The following is a 20705-nucleotide window of genomic DNA, read 5'->3' on the forward strand; positions in this document are numbered from 1 at the left end:
GTACCAGGGGTATAGCCATACGAGCGGTCGAGACGGGTCGCACGGGCACAGGAGTCCAATCTGCAAACGTCCCAGAGGGCACTCGAGGATCCAGGACCTCCTCCATGATGGCAACACCAAGTTCATTGGCCAACCCCTGCAGTAGAACCGCGGCCTCCACAGACAGCGAAACAACAATGGCGTCAAGCCGTACACCTAGATCGTGGGCGTGACAATCAATGGTTTCGTGTAAAACTGTTATGGCAGCCAACACGTCTCGGGGTGCAAACACTGTCGCGCTTTGCAGGCATCTCGGCCCCATCTCTGTAACATCCGCCCGATCTGTACGTGAGACGTGAAGAAGGGCACCAGCCGCCATCTTAGTCCAATCAACACCGTCCTCCCTCACATATTCAGGGACCAGGCCTCACTGCGAGGGCACCGCAAGTTGCGTCCCCAGGTCAAACGGATTGTGGGACAGGGTCCAGAAAGGGGAGCCACCAAAAGGCTAAAAGTCCCGCCGGACCCCGGGATCCGCCCGCCTATGTCGGGGGCGATCTCTGGCTATACCCGGGCAACAAGAGTTGGGGAGGGGGCAGGAGCCAATCGCCCCCTCCGAGTCCTCGCCACCACACCGCCGCTCAGGGGCCACCGGAAAATGGTTCGGGGTTGCACCGCGGGCAGCGGTCTTCCAGATCAGCGGCTCTCACCGGCAAGGCCCCCCTCCGCCATCAACGGTCGTTGGTGCTGCAGTTGCGGCCGGAGGCCCCGCCTAGCCAACGCCCCGGTCTCACCAGCGCGTGGGCCGCAAGGCAGTCAGGGAGAATTCCCGGGATCGGCGGCATGCAGGAGCTCCGGGAGTAGACAGTAAGTGCCTGTTGTCTTTCCTTGATCAAAGTATGCCTCCGTGGGTCAGGATATGTGGCAGGATAAACGTGCGGGGAGAAAGGGCTCGCGGAGCCGAGCGACTATGCGGCCATTTCGGATGCCTGCTTGGCTCCTCCCCTCTGGTGTGATTATTGGTTCGCAGACCCACCACCGGGGTTGGTATTGCTGGGGTATCTATTCTAAGGTAAGGAATCTATCACTAACGTGTCTCTTTCAGATGCACAAGTTACTACTTGTGTAACGATATATCTGTAAGAGACATTAGTTAGTGATAGATTCCTTACCGACCCACCCATCCTCCCCGTTCTGCGAACCGATATCTAGGGTTAAGGTCATCCCCTTTCAGGGCCCTAGTTTCAATGGCACCAGTGTTGGTTTTTAACATGGCTCGGCGCTTCTGGCGCGGGAAAAGCTGTGTCTAAGAACTGACGTCAGTACGCGGAGGCGGCGTCTAAGTACTCCGACGACGTCATCACGGCGCCCACGACGCCGACGACGGACGCGGAGCCGCAGACTACGCCTACCGACGCGCAAGGGTACTGCTACGCAAAAAATTCCGGATCCAGTCTGACGCCTGGAGGCATTCTAAGGTAAGGAATCTATCACTAACTAATGTCTCTTACAGATATATCGTTACACAAGTAGTAACTTGTGCATTCAGAAGACCAGTGACTACCGTTCGATGCTCCGCAGATTGGGGAACTCCCTGCATGCACACTTTGGGGATCACAAGTCCTTCTCAATGACCGGCACCAGAGAATGCAGACTTGAAGAAGGTAATGGAAGAGAGACCCTCCCAACATTGTCTGAGGTGCAACTGCAAGTATCTGTGGTTAGATCACCACAGTGTCTGCAATCTCTGGCTCTGCCTCGATCATGATGATGTCTCCTGCAAGTCCTGCCTCACATTCCACTCCAAGAATACCTTCAGGTACCACCAGGGCATTAACCCCTTCGACGCTCATGACGAGCTGGGCTCGTCATGAGGTAGCCTCCTCGCACGCTCATGACGAGCCCAGCTCGTCATGTAAAGTGCGAATCCGTAAATCCCAGCGTACGGGCGGAAATCCTACCGCACGCATGCGGTTAAGTGCACCAGTGTCTCACTGGTGCTGAGCACCGGCCGTTTTTTAAGAGGGGGTCTCGAAACCGGTCTCTATTGGGCTCTGTTTTGTGCCCTGGCACAGGCGGTCTGTTTTTTCCCGGTCTGCGGTGACAGCAGGCACATCGATGTGGGCGTGTTCACACTGCTCTCTTCTCACTAGTGGAGAAGTTATGGCATGGCGTCATGCCAGGTGAGTGTTCTAGAGGAAGGGAAAACCTTTCAAGAGAGTCATTTCCTCTCTAGGTTTCCCTTCTCTGTTTGATACTCAGGAGCAGCAACATCGTCGTGGTGTCACAAGGGCTTTAAGTGGAAGCTTTTTCAATATTATATACAAGCCATAGCTGCTGCTTATGTAGCTTATGCAACTAACAACCATTGACAAAACCAATAGTCCTGACTTTTTGTATGTATGATGTACCTGTTGTATCATATATCTGGATGCCATGACAGAAACAGCAAAATACAAGTCGGCGGCGCACTGTGCTAAGCACAGATTTTTAGCTTACGTGTTTTTAAACCACGCCCTTAATTACATTGGCCACGCCCCTTTGAGAGACCCCCCTCTCGTTTTCCGTTTTTTCATCCCACTTAAAGCCCTCGGTACCACAGAGGGAGGTGCTGGGCTCACGACAAAATGCACTAACAACTGTCCTTTAAATATCTGGACATTTTCATCGAAGAGGATCCTCTTGGTGCCGAAGAAGGTAATGTTGTAGGTCATTTCAGATTCCCGGCGGCCCAACAAACTCCAATTCCCGCTGATGGTATTCTCGAACAAGTCAGAGCGCAAGGCATCACACTAGCACCGAAGACCGCTGGTCCTCAAACCAAGAAGATGCCAAGACTCTTAAGAACCATGCCTGTCCAGGGAGACATACAGCCAAACTGAGGCTGCACAAGAAACCCCACGCTGATGCTGAGCACCTCTCTAGGGAGTGGCATCATGCCCTAAGCATGGACAAAAGCAACCACTGCCTCCAGGGCTTTCACCAACTTTGTGTTCTGGTCAGAAGCCAGAGAAGGCTTTGGAATTGAAAAAGCTTCCACCAAAGTTTGTCGTATCCTTCTTGATCCAAGGGCACTGAGCACCCTAACTTGCACCTAAAATCATTGCCGAAGGCACCACCAAAGCTGGCGCCCAAAATCCTGTTGACAGTGAAAGCTTTGAGGACAGTCAGATCCAAAGAATTGGAGACACCAATGCTGCGTAAACTGCAAGAGGAACTTGATGCCAGACAGAAACATCTCTTCGTACATCTCGTCATGAGGAAGATCTTTGCAAAATCACCTCTGCCAAAGCTGACAGAGACACTCTTTTGAAAGAGAATGTTTGCCTTTGAAGAGGAATTTTCATCAGAGACCACTATGTGCCTGGTGCTGAAAAACACACGGATAGGGGCACACGCCCTTTGTCACACCTTTCATCAGTGCCATTTCTACCTCCTCCAACTCCACAATGCTTACACACTCCACCTCCTAAGCCTCCACCAGAGTCACATGAGGGGCCCCCACATACATATTTTGAATCTGTCAATCCATATGATCTCACTGACCCTTATGGCCAATCCTTTGGCACCGGGCCTGGTGATGACGCCTAGTAGGACTGCAATGTTTATATCCTGGGATGTCCTCCTTTAGAACACTATGGGCATCCAAAGGCAGCCAGACACCACAAACTAGGAATATGTGTGCTACTAGAGGAAAAGAACTTTAGAGTGGAAACCTTTTCCAAGTCCGAACACATGGTACATTTTCTACAATGCTAAAAGGCATGCTGCTTAAGTCTGCCTAGACAGTTTTAAAGAACAGGTATAGGCTACGTTTGTGACACCTAAGGTAGAGAAAAAGTACAAACTCTCATCCAATTTCTCCAATTGCATCCCTCCACCTGATAAGGAGAGAAAACAATTTGATCCTGCGGGCAGAAGAGTAGCAGTTTGATCTACTATACACTAGCCAATAGCCAATTCTGTCAGACTCCTCTCCTGCTATGAAAGGCTTCAGTTTTAGGAGATGCAGGATACAGACAAGTGCTAAAAGAGAGGTAATGAGATAATGTTAGAAGGCAAACTCACCCTAAACATCAACATGCGTTTTGCACTTGACTCAGTGGACGCAGACTCCAGGCGCATTAACTCTAGCATCCTCCTCACAAGACATACCTGAGTTTGTACCTTTGGGTTGATACCCAAAGTACAACAGCACCTCCTCAACCTCCCGTTCGATGGGAAGGTGCTCTTTTGCCCCCATTTTGAAGAAATGCAAAAGGACACAGAGATTGCTAAGTCCATGGTTGTCCAGCAAACTCAAACAGCTAGAGGAATTTTGCCTATTATTAAAGACAGGAGCATACCTTCCATCATCAGGCAGGCAGGGGATACAAGGCCTACAGGGAAAACAACAGGGGAAAGGGCAGAGATGGCTCTGGTAAAAGAGCCTGCACTTCCAAGCAGTGATCTGCCCTACTCCTCCCCACCCCGGTCATACAACACTTGGAGTACATCACATCAGACCAGCGGGTTATAGCGGTGGTCCACAATAGCAAAAAGGCAAGACCTATAGGTCTTGCCAATGTTCATTAGGTCTGGCTTGGCAGCACAACTGTCTAAAGACCTATTGCTACCAATTCTCTAACAAATATATAGAGTGGGCTTTGGCTGTGCCAAGAGGGGCTTTATCGTCTCATTTCATGCTGTTGGCAGTTAGGCGCTTCATTCCACTGCTTTTGGGGTGCTTGCATTGCTTTGCATGAAGGATTATTTTACATCTTAGAAGTACTCTGAATCAGAACACGTAACATAATGTATCTCATAGATGCATTGTATACAGAAAGCAATCGTTTGTAGTTTTGGTTTTTCACTACAGCGGGGTTTAAAGAAATATTTTAGAGACGACTCAAAAGGCAAGCTACACCTACTGGCTTTGTGAAAGCTGGTTTCTTTTCCTCATTTTTCAGATTTCTACACCGGCTGCAAAACTATCTTATCCAACAGATGTAGTGTGTGGTTTTCCAGAGCGGTTTGAAGCACTGGATAAGTGTTACAATGAAGGGGCAGGGGCGTGGTCTGCAAATTGGGGCAAGAGCTGTGGAAATTTTCTGAATACAGTAATATTCATAGATTGACAGAATGCCACATTTTTCAATGACTTTGGCATTTCTCTAGCTTGGCAGACAGCTGAGGGAGTTTCCAGAAGGCCCTGAATGCAGAAGTTTGCTGTGTACATGTGGAAGAGATGTGGACTAGGGGTGAAGTCATTAACTATGGAACAAATCAGAGGATTTAATCCCAACTATCCTTGTTGAGAACCACAAATGAGACAAATAACAAGTATTTTTGTTTGTTTCAAATAACAAGTATTTTTGTTAATCAGTGTATTTACTCATTTTCCACACTCTCTATGTTTGTCGGCGAGGGTACTCAATTTGGTCGTATGTACCAAAATTTTTAATATGCAGGTTATTATACAGATAGTTACATTTTTGGTAGATCTGACAAATTTCATGGTATTCCAACTTAAATATTTAGCAGTGTGAACTGAATTGATATTCGCTTGCCATACATCATGTCACGTTCCAGAGTTCAGGCTCGGAGAAGTGCCTTGACTTGTTTCATTACATTTTTGGGCATCGACCATAGAGGGGGTCAGTTGACTCCTCGTACCTTCGACCCAGAGCCTACAGTGCCTCATACCTTAGATACTGTCTTCAGATTGTTTTTCCAAATGGTGGTCGACGACCCCTCAAACAGCAAAAAACCCACACAAAAATCAACAAAGACTATTCCAGAACCAATGTTCCTCATGGAAACAGTCCAGTTGCCAAGCCAGGTCTTCCCTGGACCAGAAACAAGCATCCTGGGACCGGTTTCAGGGTAACACCCTTCATTAGCCAGGATAGTTTGAATCCAGTGGCTTTGTTTGCCCAAAGTTGGAAGGTTATGCCCAGACGTGGGTCCCTTGCTCACTTTGCCCCTGGATTCAAGCTAGCCTGGCGGATGAAGGGTGTTATCCTGAAACCGGTCCCAGAATGCTTGTTTCCAGTCCAAGGAAGACCTTGTTTGGCAGTTTGGGCTGGACTGTTCCCATGTTTGCATATGGCTGGGTCTGAACTGGGGTGGCAAATTGAGTTAAAGAATGATGATGGATTCAACCCAGATCTAATAGTGACTGGGGCTGATTGTCTGAAAAGTTTCAGAAGTCCATCATTTCCTTGTGTTTGCTCTTGCCTGCAAAGAAACATGCGGCGGTTCTAAAAGGCTAATGGCTGGAGCAAAGTCTTTATTCCACAGAACGTAAATAAGGCCTTCAAGTCAGACTTGCTATAGCAAAGATGAAAAGATGTTTTGATCTAATATCAGAATAGTCAGTCACGGCCAGAACAGGTAAGAGCGGTGGGGCGAGGGCAGGATAGGTAAAATTAAATACAAAAATAAATAAAACCACTTACCTTGCACTCTCGGCAAAGCCGTCTGTCTACTCCCCCACCCCACTGCTCTTACCTATGCCAGCCGCGCCTGAATAGAGTATAGTAGTCGACAAAACAAGCACCTAATGGGAAGGAAACCACAGTGCACGGCGTGATCAGGCTTCTGAGTTGGATACATTTGCTAAGCAGTAGTGAATATGTTTATTTAGGATACAATGACTCAGCACTATTGTGAGCTTGAGGAGAAATTATTATGGACTCCACAGTGTCCTCTTTGTAAATTAGTGAGTGAATAAGTGAGCTAATTGTCACTAATCTTCGGCACCTGTAGTGGCTGATTTGCATTTATCAGTTCATTGGTATAATGTGACATATTGATATCAAAGCTTCCAAGTGTTAAAGAAATCCACTTTTTTACAATTTTGAAGCGACTTCATTATATTTCAGGCGATGTTTGCTGCGTGATTTACATAGTTCTTTTTAGGGCTGGGCTCGTGCACGGGCAGTAAGAGCCGAGCCCGGCCCTTGGCTCAACCTTGGCTCTGCTCTCCCTGTTAATTTGTTGGCACGTTCACCTGAATGAAATCCCCGTCCGCTACAACCTGCGCATCCCTGCATATCAGCAGGGATGCTGCAGTTATTGTGCGTCACGGCTCCGCCACCATGGATGCGCCGCATTTATAATGCCGAGCACCATGGGGCAAAAAATGGACAGATGCTTGACACATCTGCTGCCGTAAAGGCGGCAAATTGCTGGATACCTCAACACGCGCCTGACCTTTTACACCCCCACCCGCTAACTACGATTGTCCAATCAAGCCCTCGCCACGATTCCACGTATCCGTAAAACCACCATGGGAGGAAGATTTTTCTCCTACCTGGCGGCCAAAACCTGGAACTCTCTCCCCACCCACCTCCGCCTTACTCAGAACCACCTCTCCTTCAGAAACCAACTCAAAACTTGGCCATTTGATAAGTAACAACCCCCCCCCCTCAAGCGCCTTGAGACCCTCCGGGTGAGTAGTGCGCTATACAAATTTTAACTTGACTAACTTGACTTGGAGTTGCGTCGCAAGCGCGACGCAGCTCCAGCAAGGCTTGGGGTTGCCCTATCCTGTTAATGCTGTGTCAATCCTTACGCCTGCTTCAAGCAGGCGCAGGGTTTAGACGCAGCATGGGCTTAACGCCTTAACCGCGGTGGTTTTTCCGCCACGGTGCGGGCGTTCTAAGGGTGGGCGGGGCCGCGTCTGGCGCTGCACCAGGGAGGTAGCTCGCGTGACGTCCAACGGCCGACGGCAGCAGAGAAGGGGTTAAAAGTGACTGAGTGAAATCTTGTAGATTTCACACAGCCACTTTTAGCAGGCGTTCATGCGCCGGAACTCCCCCCCCTCCCCCGCACAGGAACGCCTATATGTGGCGCAGGGCTTTACAACGTGACGCATCTCCCAGATGCGTCACGTTGTAAGTGCCCCGCACCATGGCGCTGGATTTGCGCCGCCCCTGCGTGCAACAGCGGCGTAAAAGAGGCTCAAGGGGCTTGTAAATCTGCCCCTCAGTGCGCAAGAGGGGGAGACGCCTCGGCGGCGCACAGCTCTGAGAGGAGGCTCGTTCCCTTGGCGCGCCTCGCCGGGTGTGAATGGAAGGTGCGAACAACGCAGGATAACGCTGAGTGAATGACTTCTCAGTCGAGCTTCTGTGGACCACCGGCGCCATCTCCTGGCCATATGGGAACGGTTCTCCATATGAAAGGCGCCATTTGCTGTCAAGTAGAAGAAAACTGACGTCTGCCCCCCTATCGTTACCCTGTCTTTTGGAAGCCCCAGCCCTGTTTGCAGTATGACTTCACTTAGGTCTAGGCTACTACCCGATTCCAGATGTTTTTGGCACTGTTTGTCTGAGGAAGAGACAAGGAGCGCCCTTGTTCCCGATGACTACTCTGCATCTCTCTTAGGTGTACACGTGTGGGACAAGCTTGCGGTTTAGCAATATTAATTAGAGACGTATAAAGACAAAGGTCTAAGGTTGCTGCTGTTAGAGAGAAGCGTTGGATTTCAACCGTAGTGGGGTGGTGCAAAAGATGTGTACAGAAGAGACAGCACAGCAGCCCAGAACCCTGGGAGGACGGTGAATTAGAAATCCCCGGGGAAAGAGAAGCACTCTAGGGACAGGTGGAGAAAAGAGATGCTAGCAAGAAGAGGCGAGGCGAGGGGTTGAAATGACGCCTCTCACTCTCAGGAAATCACAGAATTCTCAGGGACCACTGAGTCAAAACGAAAGATCATATATTCTTCAGGAAAAGCCAAACATTTAGCCTGATGATGCCTACTGTGGAAGAAAGAGATGGACACTTCAGCTGGCAGTTCCACAGAGAAGGAGAGTGAAAAGGCAAAAAAAAACAAGCTTTCGTACAGACCATCATTCGATGCCAGTATGTCAGACGGGACTCTCCTGGGCAACGTCCTTAGCCTACAAGAATTTTAGTTTCTGGCATAATTATTATCAGATAGCTTCTAAAGCTCCAAGGCACGGAATTTCAGACCCAGTAACCCAATTCAACAAAGCTATTTATTGCAATTTTGCGCCCTCTTGTGGACTCTTGTGGTAACACTGAGACAGCCTTTACAATTACCAAGGCTCCTGGAAATATGCTATTCCTAACCCGTAGCCATGGCGTTGTGCACATAATTATGGACCAGCCACATTGCCACATAATCCATCATCTACTGCATAATATGCAGATTTAAACAAAAAAATCGTTTCTAGCTGAAACGGATCAAAAGTTACTAAAAAGGCAGCAATGCGTGTTGCCGCACAATGGAAAGCCCTTTGCAAATATTAACTGGTCACTTTTAAATTGCTTATTGCTGTGTTTGGATGTTAATCTAGAACTAATGAGTTGAAATATTTTCCCAGTGTTAAAATGTGTACGGATGTTAAAATAATAAAGTAACACTGTCAAAAAATGTGTCACATTATGCCACATAATTTGCAATTTGTTGCCACATAAACTTCTCAACCCTGCTGCATAATTTAGTCCCTGCCACATAATCCCAGTGGCCCAGACCTTAAGGCAGCACCAGACAAGCTGCTCAGACGTCACCACTATCGGTGATGGAATTCTCCAGGGGTCTGTACTCAAATCAACCATCTTTAACATTTAAATGGCCCCAATGGCAGTCATCTTGGAAATGTCCTATATCAGTTTATCACTCCTATGCCAACGACACTGCTCCCAAAATGCAAAGTGCTTGAAAGATATTGAGGGATGGATGCACCACACTAAGCTTTGTTTTACTGACCAAAACAAGAGACCCTTCTTCTTCGACCTCTTGACCTATTACCATTCCCGTTCTCCTAGTTTGACTCATCAGGACCCGACTAGATCCAGTTACTGATTCACTAAACTTTATTGTGCGGATCCTCAAGCCTGTTGAGGGGCTTTAGTTGGCCAAATAGTATTGAAAACTTTATTTGAAGCATCTACATCATCTGCTCGCCAGCCACCACTTTGTAGGAGAGTACTGCTTTACTGTCAGCACCAAATCATGTGGTCTACAGCAGCACATGCTGAAAATGGAACATTTTACCCTGTAACCATCTGTTTGTAGCTTGCAGTGCTGTAGATTCACATGCACCCTCCCGCCTCCCTGGATGCGAGCAATGAGCCAAGATGTTTTCTCGTCACATAGTCACAATCCGCCCTACACATTTCTTGTCCTGTTTCACCACACTCACATTACTCACCCAGTGAGAGAAGAATCTGAGGTTAAGTCTTTCTTCGGGTGCATTGTGGCTAAGGGAGGAATCACAAAAAGTTTGAGTCTGAAGACTTCGTCAAAGAAAAAGAACTTGCATTCATCTGCGCCCTACACTGGGTGGGTGGAGTATGCAAAGCATGTGAAAACATATCCCTACAATATAGAAACAGATGGTTACAGGACAAATAACTTTTTCATTGTGGAGCGTAGACCTGGTTTTAGATTTGCATGTTGTGCATTATTCCGCCTTCTAGTGGTTGGTCTCATAAAAGTATGTTGAAGATTCTTTGGTTGTCAATCATAGTCCTAGTATGTATGATGACTCAAGGTATGTCGAGCATTTGCTCACTTTGCCGCACAAAATCTTTGTGCAATTTTCAGATTCTATGTACCCCTATGGGATTGCAAAAAAGTACATTTCTCAATTCTTGGACCGGATTCAGTATCTTGCAAACTATAGTTTGTGGCTGCAGTGCGCAGCATTCATGTAGTCATCCACTGGTGCTCCGTGACCAGAAATGGAAAATAGCATGGCGTCCTTTCTTCTGCTGGCTCTGCATGGGGATGCGAGATATTAGTTATGGGGCGTACTTCCATGATCATGGGCTTGAGAAAGTCAGCATTGATTCTCAGAATGAATTCAAATGTAGTTCTTCTACAGCTTGCATGCCACGTGCACCAGTTGCTGACATAGACTTTTGGAAAATAATTCCATTAGCTTCAAAGTCCAAATAGCAGTGCCGAATGCTGCTGTCCCCTTCTGGCAAAAGATGCTAATCTTTGACATGCAAGTATTGAATGAATAAATGAATGAATGAGGAATTCATTCCCACACTCCAGCAGGGGTACCTCTGCGCTAGTAACGGATAGAAGTGAGGAGGTAGTGAGGGCAATCATTCTTTAAAAAGTTCTGTTTTTAATAGTTTTCTGAATTTGAGCAAGTTAGGGCACATACGTAAGGCACTGGGGAGCGAGTTCCAGAGATGTGGGGCTACGTAGGCAAAAGATTTGTCCCAGTTCGGAGTTTGTTGACCCCAGGCACTACTAACAGAGCCTTCCCACTTGAACGCAGGGATCTACTGGGTCGATAGGGGACAAGACTTTCAGTCATATACTTGGGCCCGCTATCACTGATGTTTTTTTAAATCAGACAGCATATTTTGAACTTGATTCAGTCACGGATGGGAAGCCCGTGAAAGCCTTTTAGTAACTGCCGGGAGGTAGCCCTGAATGGTAGATTTAGAGCTAACCACGCTGCAGTGTTCTGAACCACTTGCAACCTGTTCAGCACCGTCTCATTTGCCATTCCAGTAGTGCATTACAATAGTCGAAACAACTGACTAACAGAGCTTGAAGCAGTGTCTTGTGCACCGATAAGGGGAGAAGACAAAACACTCTCAGAATAAGCTTTAGCATACCAAAACATCTGCCTGAGACGACAGCTACCTGGTCCTTCATAGATAAGGAAAGGTCCAGGTATACTCCTAAGTTTTTAGCCTTGGTAGTGGGGATAGGAGCAGGGTCTAATTCTGCTGGCCACCAATCAGGGGACCAGAGAAATGGTGCTTTGCCAAACAGGAGGACTTCGGTTTTATTGGCATTCAACTGGAGGAAGTTCTTTGTCATCCAGTTAGACATAGCACGCATACCCTCTGCAAAGAGCTGTTTAGTTGCGTCCGATTTATTGTCAAACGAAAATAGGAGTTGCGGGTCGTCTGCATATGAAAAAGGGACAAAGCTGTGTTCTCTGATGATCTTTGCAAGTGGAGCCACGTATATGTTAAATAACGTCGGGCTGAGACATGAGCCCTGAGGAACCCCCTTATTAAGGCATTTAGCTCCAGAGCGAAACATACCCAGATTCACGGGTGCGCTCTTACAGAAATCTGGAAAACCACTGAAAGGCCGGCCCTACTACACCGATTTCAGTCAATTTCAGGAATAGGCTATGATGTGCTACAGTGTCAAAGGCTGCGGACAAGTCCAGCAGCACTAAAGACCCTGCCTTATCATTATCCAGAGAAAGTTTAATAAAGTCAGTAACGCCAAGCAGGGTAGTTTCGGTAGAATGTTTTGGTCTAAAATCAGATTGTGAAGGGTCTAGACATGACTGAGTTTCCATATCTTCCATGAGCTGCGAGTTGACATAGCCCTCCAGGAGTTTGCTCATGAGGGGGAGGAGCGAGATTGGACTATAATGAGATAACTCTGTGGGTGGTATGTTGGTTTTCTTGAGAATCGGAAGGATTTGCGCAGATTTCCAAGCCAAAGGAACTTTTCCCTCACTTGGAGAGTAGTTGATTAAGGAGCCTATAGGAGAGGCGAGATGCAGAGCCAGTAAGGCTAACAGTTTGGCTTTCATGATATCAATGCTAGATCCTCATTTCGCTGCTTTTAACAACTCTTCTACTATATAGTCCTGCGAGTGAGGAACACGAGCCAACACGTCGTTCTTGCTAGGCACTGTACGAGGGAGAGTGAGAGTATCAACGACACTCACCACATTAGGGAAGGCGTCATAGATTTTTTCAATCTTGTCATCAAAAAAGTCGGAGATATTATCACATAAGGTCTGAGAGGCAGGGATAGGATTAGTGCAGGCCGTAGGTGATGTAAAAGATTTGAGAATCGTGTACATTTCCTTCCCTGAGTTTCCTGCTTCCCTTAGTTGTACATAGATGTGTCTTTTCCGAGTTAACTTGATGTTTTTATGGTAAGTGTTTATTGCTGCTTAAAAAATATCTTTCTTTGACTATAAACGAGATTCACGCCAGGTTCTTTCCAGCTTTTTACAGTTCGATTTCTCTCTACGGAAATCTTGAGAGAACCAGACTGCCTGCTTTCATAGTGATTTGGGCTGTAATGGCTTAAGAGGCGCTAACGTATCTGAGGCAGTCCCTATAGCGTGATGGAGTTCATTGAGTCTGCTATTTATATCTCTGGACTTATTGAAAGTAGGAGGTCTGTACACCTGCACAAAGTTCTCTTCTGAGATTTTGTGCCATAGACGTGTAGTCTTCCCGCTATGAGGAAGACTGGCGACTGTCTGATACGGGCTGTTTATCTGGAAGTTGATAGGAGAGTGATCTGTTCAGCTCACAGGTACCGGAGGGAGGGAAGGGAGAGTATGAGAGGCGAATTGGTAAGAATGAGATCAAGAGTTTGACTTGCTACGTGTTTCTGCCCTGAGTTGTTAATTTCCAGCCCTAAAATGGCCATGTCTGCTAAAAACAGCGCAGTGTCAGTGTTTTCTTTATCTTCGCTATGTATGTTAAAGTCCCCAAGAAGGAGAAAATACTTAGATGCGATAACATGAGGGGCGATCCTTTACTCAATTATAGGGAGAAATCCTTTAGAGGCCCTGGAGGGCAATATACTAGAGCACACTTCCAGTGATCCTGGGGAGAGAATTCAAGTCTAAAGACACAGATCTCAGTTGAATTATCTAGGAAAGTGTCTATTATCGTAGCCACAAGGGATGATTTGAAGACAATCGCAACCCCTCCACCTACTTTGCTATCCCTATTTAGATGTAGAATGCGGTACTTTTCTGGAAGGGCCGAAGCTCGTATTGCAATTTTTGTCTTTTGCCAAGGTATTTTACTAAGCAGTTTTTCCTTTGTTGCCCTTATTTATTTTTATTTATAAATGTTGGGTTTGTTTTTTGAAAATTCCTGTTTTGGGTGCTTAACAACTAAATTATTTGAATCTGTGCCTCTGATCAGAAAAGCAACCACGTATTCGCTCACTGCAGTGAGGAGTAGAAATAGTCAAGCGTATGTGGAATGGGTTTTTCATTTTCCTGAGACACCTTGGAAGAGCAGCAGGTTGTTGCTCATTGGGTATAAGACACCACTCTTTTTACAGAGCTGGGGTATAGAGTGTCTCATGTTTGAGATGGGTGGGAGTGTGAGGCTCTTGTTAGTTCATCACAGGATGTGAACGTGACCTGTGTATTTTGTGTGTTAGATAGGGTCACTGTTAGAGGCAGTTGTCAGAGTGTGGGCTGTGAGTGATAGATTACTGAATGTTGTTTCTTAAAGATGGCAGGTTTGAGGCTGTTGCAGCCAGGGTATGAGGAGAAACTGCTAGTGACAGTTGTTAGTGTGGTCTGTTGTTGGCATTTTGAATGAAGTTGCGGATGTAGACAGTTGTTAGTGTGGTGCTGTTGATGATAGTTTATAGGGAGTTAACCGTATGAGGTGTGTAGAGCTAATGCTGTTGTGTTACAGGTTGTCATTGTAGAGATGGTTGTCGGGGTGGGTCTGTTGCTGGCTGTTTATTGGGTTTCCTGCTAGAAATGACTGTTAGTGTAGGACTAATGTTAAAAGCCATTAATGTTAGACAAAGTTGTTAATATGGTCTTATGCAATTGGGTTAAAGAGTGTCATTGCAGGAGATGCTATCTCGTGTGCCCTAGTTGCTGGATTGCTTCTCTGGAGACTCTTTATGCACCTCCTGAACAATTCACCTCTTTTTCTTTGACTGTTTCCATAGCAACAGGAGCAGGACCCGACCAACCTGTACATCTCAAACCTGCCGGTGACGATGGACGAACAAGAGCTAGAGGCGATGCTCAAGCCATTCGGACAGGTCATCTCCACGCGGATCCTGCGGGATGCCAACGGGACTAGCCGAGGCGTGGGATTCGCAAGGTCAGGCCTATATTTCATCCAGATTCATTTATGGGAAGAGGGTGCTTGGTGTAATATCGCAAGGGAGTTAAAATTGCTGAACCACTGTAAGGATTCGTCAGATGATAGATCTTTTACTGGAAACTTATAGGGGATGTTCTAAATGGTAACAGTAGTGTTGATACATAAAAAACACAGAAACTAAAGTTCTCAATAATTCCCATGTGCAAGACCGTGACTTCCCAAAACTCCACTGCAGGCTTCCACCATAATCGTACACTCCCCCCTCCTCTATAGACAACCTGACAGAGATGTGAGGATGACTTTTGCAAAAGCCATTGCTACTGTCCGCCCTTGCCAGCTGTAACTCACCTGTTGAATTGTATTGTAATTGAATTTATATAGCACTTATTACCCCTGACGAGGCATTGAAGCACTTTACGCCGCAGCATGCTGCTCCGGGAATACAATGTTAGTGGTTAGTCAGTGTTTAATTATTATAATTGGTTATTTGAATTAATCGTGTACTCTCAAGGAAACCATTCCATGCATCTACAGAAGTTTCTTTTTGTTGGAAGATGGAATTAATAGGACTTAGGTGTCATCATTAGCAGGGGTATTTGGAACTAATAAATGAGCTAGAGGGATTCAGGGGTGTTATTTACAAAGGAGTTGATTATGATCTTTGAAAAGATGTGTGGGTAATGTGTAGAAATGCCATAATAGAGATTAAGGCATTAAAAACTGACATAACTACTACACATAATATATTTTACATGTAGGTGTGAAAACTGCACATCATGGCATACCTATGGCTCAGCCTGGCCAACATTCCTCTGACAATATCACAAATAGACATCTTAAACATTTTACCGCCACCAATTGTACAGGTGCTCCACCCATTAAGCAGTACACACCCTTGACGCCAACTTTGACTCCCACTTGACCCCCACCAACCATTTGCCATTGAGGGTTTAGTTTGCAGTCTATTTTCATGCCCTAGTCACTCTCACCCCGTGGCCCACAATACAGGCACTCGCCCACATACATCTGTCAGTGGATGTCCATCAATGTGGTAAAATTCCTTCTATGAAGGAATCATAGTCCAGATACCAGGACTCCCATCCACAAAGCCAGGAATCGCTAACACTCTGATTCCCTATACCTTCAGCATGCTTGCCCGTTAAAAACTGCCACCTAATCGAGGAAAGAGAGAAAATGGGTGCTTCAACTCGACATGAACAAAATCCAAGTTTCGGTACAAGTTTTTAAGCATAAACAGTACAAGCAGTACTATCACAATGCTAACCTTGTCTACAAAGGACATCTCACACACTATCCTGGCTCGTTTGCGAGGCAGAAAAGCTCACCAGTTACACCGAATAGTTTCATCACACAGCCTCCAGAAAGAACTTTTTAAGATCATTTGTGAGCTAAGAAACAACATGAACCTATAAAACCCTACCACCACACGCCTTACGCAACATGTACAAGCACAAACTTGAGAGTGACGCATACAAGAGCTCAGGTCACTATCCACACAACAAGTGCCACCCAACCAGAACCATTCCACTATGGCCAGACGGTGTGGGAGATAGATATTATTTGGCCTCTGGTCTCCATCCCAGGCTGCCTACAGCTGAGCGTATGGAGTAGTGTAAGTGCAAACACTAAATCCTGCAATGTGCAGGGTCTTGTTGAGATTCTATTGTCAAACTGTTGAATTGTTTTAAAATCATGTAAACCCAACTGTCAGGTCCAGGATCTGACCCATGACTTTATGCTACTGTTTGAGCCCAGTCGATATTTTTCTATATATTTTTACTTATTTTGAGATTTTGGTTGCTTTCCACAGTCTCTGAACCTTGTCCCCTCGCTAATCTATCACACACTGTCCATTGGACTGAATGGCTTACAAGCTTGACTCTGCGCCTTTACTCAACTCCTCCTCCCAGGGGTTGCATCTCAAAATTAAGGCGAAGGTTGGAAAGGTTAGAGTGTCTTTACCATTTGGGCATGGAGGACTTCCTCACCTTCTTTTTCCTTTACCTCTCCTCTGCCCCTCTGTCCTTCCAGAGGTTTCCTGAATTGCACGCACGCCAGCAGGTTGTTCTCGGGAGGGCCTAACCAACCATCTATAGGAGTGTATGTTCCCTTGAGTTGACTCTTCATTGTCTCTATGAAGTTTCATAAACCAGCATGTTGGTGGTGCCTTTTGATTTCTTTGGGCTGTGCTTCCTCCACTTTTGTGTGGATGTCTTCTTCAGACTGTGATGCTAATCTGGTCTTGCAGGTCACATCACCACCCAAACTAGTAGGGAATAGCACCCCAATCATGCTACTGTTGTTCGATTAAGAACTTAATGTAAACGCATCTTGAAGCGTGCCATAATCATGGAGCGTCAAGTTTGCCACAACCGAACCACATGTCAAGACATCATGTACCTCACCCAACTCTTCCAACATATGTCATACTACAGCCACACACCTCCCCAACCAAACATACAAGCCTGCCTGTAATCACTGCGGACAGTGAGAATTGTACAGTGACACATATGGGGCAATTGTGCTCTGTACATTTGCTGCATAACATAATATATACCCATTCAATACTGGTTTCAGTTCTCCCCTTCTCTCTCATCTAATGACTGCAACTAATCATCTCCAGTAGGGATGTTGACTTAACCACCAATCCATGCCCACCCTCACTGTTCAACAAGCTCATGACATTAAACAATGCTGCAACAATTTCTATGTCTTTCAGCACCCAACAAAAATGTAGGTTTCCACGGGTAAAGTTCAAGCAGCTTAACCCAAGAAAGCACAGATCATACAGCTCCCTTACCAACATCCAACTTATTCCTTACTAAACTCAAAAAATCACGGCGTAAAACAAAAATTTAGGAGATTGTTGATTCTCTCAAATCACTAGATAAGTCCATTCTCTGCGACTACCTACCTCAAGAAAACCACAGATGCTGACAGAACAGTAGTTCTTGGCTTTTTGAATCTCCAAGCATCTGGCGACACCATCAAGTACTCAATACTAAGTGACCGCCAATGCGACATGGAAGTCCAAAAAAGCACCCTGGACTAGATGTACTTGTTCTTCAGATAGACGGCTAAATAGTCTACTTCGTCTTCTTCTCGCCAAGCCCCCATACTCTCATGCACAGTCCTACCAGATTGCACGCAGACCATCCTCTTGTTTAATGCACCGCTCACGCCTCTGTCATCTGCCATCTACTCTTTCGGACTCGCCTGCAGCAACTATGTAGACAACCCAAAAATCATAAAAAACCAGTAATTCTCATTTCACATACATCAACGTCACCGCAGATGCTCGATTATAGTTGACCACTGGATGTTCCATCACCAATTTAAGTTAAACTAACACAAAATAGAAATACTATTGTGTGGGAACTAATCTCTGATTTCATGGTACTTCCCTAGGCCATGATGCATTGTTTTCTGCCCCCAAACCTACTCCATCCCAAGAAAGTAAATAATTGGGGCATATACAGAAACTTGACCTACCCCTGATATCTCCATACGTCAAAACAACTCAGTAACAAAAGTATTCTTCTTCTGCCCGGTAATACTTACAAAACCAGTTCATTACTGACTTCCTAATCTTTGCTAGAGTAGTCACAGTACTCTCACAACTACTCTCTGCCAGCATACCCTAAGCAAGCATTCCAGAATGTATGTCTACTACACAGAGTCCAGCACACATAATATATATAACAGCAAGGCTCATGCCACAGACTACAAGAATCACCTTACCAACTCTTCACTCTTGTCCACGTCCTATGCTGGACCATCTTCAAAGCGCTCTGCATATTTCCAACATGCATCTGAGCCAGGAGGGCCTATATGCTCAGCAGCTGCAGGTGTTATATTATTGCAATAGACTCTGTAGTGGAAGAAGAGCCATTGGGGTCACTGATGGGCAGCTGGCAACATAGAAGAGCAAGATGGGCTGCTTTGGCCTAACTGCGCCTCCATTATGCTCCCAACCCCTGCATTGTGGGGCTGGTTTGAACATTTTTGCCAGGGATCATTTTGGAGTCCAGTAGGGTCTTGTTTCCAACATGAAAAAATAAAATAAAAACACACACACACACACACACACTCTGCCTTTGTTTTTTTGCCTCAGTACCCCATTGCTAGTGTTTAGTTGTCCCAGGATCTTTGTCCCTTTCCAAACATTAGTGGCTTCCGGTCTAGTGTGACATCCATAGCCCAGCGTTCTATCCCTGAGTCTACATGAGTGTCACCTTTCCCATTGTTTCTGTCTCCATGTTTCACTGTCTCAGTGTCCATATCACCAGTGCCTTGTATCAGTGTCGCCTATGTGTATGTGTCTCTGTTTCAGTGTCCGTGTCATTGTCAGTCTGTCTCTTCGGCCCAGTCCCCCGATCCATGTGTCCTATTCTCAGTGATTTCTCTAATGGCTATAAGATGCCACCTCACTCTGATGAAAGAAGGTGGTGAGTGCAGTGAGTGACATTTCACCATGAGTAAGAGGGTGCACCCATCAGTGTCACATGATCACACGTTTATTCCTAGTAGCAAAGACATGGAACGAGCTTCCCTGTCATCTACTGACCGCTCCATCTCTTCCAAAGTTCCGAAAGTCTCTAAAGAGTTGGTTATTCAGCTAAACAACTGGACCCTGCCAGTGCCTGGATACCGTTACTGGTGACAAGTCACGCTCTACAAATCTACTGATTGCTTGATCCTTACGTAGGCACTGTCACCTATAGTTACGTTACCAACATTCACGGTGTCATTTAAACTGTCATCCGTTACAGTGGATGAATTAGAGGCTAGAGGTAGCTGAACTGATGCAGTAAGGACAGTGATATTGTAGTGGTGTCGACATGAAGGTAAAATGCATGTATGTAGTGATATGGTGACATGTATGCGTCAGTTTAAGTGGTAAGAATGCAGACGCAGTGGCATAGATCAGTATTGGTGCTGGCTCCTCCTGAGGCTGGGAGAGGAGCCGCCACTCCCTGCTCTGTACTCTCCCCCCTGTCCCTGCTCCTGGCAGAGATGGCAGGGTGAGCCCGTAGCCCTCCCTCCCGCCTGTCTGGCTGCCTCCAGAGGGTTGTGTTCCAGGAAAGGGAGGTGCTAATCAACGAGTGGAACCCCCGGGACAGAGACCAGGCAAACAGCAGCTAAAAGTGCAGCCAGCAGGAGCAGAGCCAGGAGAACGAACACTCCAGGGCGGGAGTAGAGAGAGAGGACAGATGCATTGAGAGACGAGAAGAGAAAAAGGAGGCAGCAAGAAAGATAGTGAGAGAGATGGGAAGAAAAGGATACCAGAGAGGGAAAGAAAGGAGTGAGGGAGAGAGAGAGAGAGAAAGAAAGAGAAGGAGAACAGGGCTAAGCAGAGTAATACAAATGGGAGAATGGACATGGAGGTGGAGAGGGAAACTGTAAGAGGAGGTGTGGGGCATGGGTGGCAGAGGAGAGGGTGAGATAAGTTAATGGTGAGTAAAGAGGGAGGGAAGGGAGATACATTGGGAGAGAGGTGAGAAGTAGGAAACGGGTGTGAGAAGGGAGATGAGGGAACGATGGGAAGTAAAAAGGGGCATATACAGTGGTGCAGAGTAGATTGGCATACAGTGCAGTGGCATACAGTGCTTTGGTTTTGAGTAAAGTGATGTAGAGTGCATTGACGTAGAGTGGAATGGTGCAGGTAGAGTGCAGAGGCATAGAGTGCAGTGGAGTGTCCTGCTGCAGAGTAGATTAGAGTGAGGTAGAGTGAAGTGATGCAGAGTAGAGTGGTGTAGAATCTAGTGGTGTAGAGTGTATTGGTGTAGAGTGCAGTAGAGTGGTGTTGAGTAGTGCATAGTAAAATGCAGGGGCATACAGTGCCATGACATAGAGTGCAATAGTGCAGA

The 20705-nt window shown here is 46.4% G+C and overlaps 1 protein-coding gene across 2 annotated transcripts in view; it reads left to right on the forward strand.

Moving 5' to 3' along the window:
- RBMS2 (RNA binding motif single stranded interacting protein 2) overlaps positions 1–20705 on the forward strand; it is a 257679-nt gene that overhangs the window by 205614 nt on the left and 31360 nt on the right. For both annotated transcript variants that reach the window (XM_078689107.1, XM_078689108.1), the window contains exon 5: positions 14654–14811. In XM_078689107.1, coding sequence (XP_078545233.1) covers positions 14654–14811 — 158 coding nt within the window. The remainder of the gene's footprint in view (positions 1–14653; positions 14812–20705) is intronic.

Source organism: Lissotriton helveticus, chromosome 1_1, assembly GCF_964261635.1.
Source record: "Lissotriton helveticus chromosome 1_1, aLisHel1.1, whole genome shotgun sequence".
In the NCBI taxonomy this organism is placed as follows: Eukaryota; Metazoa; Chordata; class Amphibia; order Caudata; family Salamandridae; genus Lissotriton; species Lissotriton helveticus.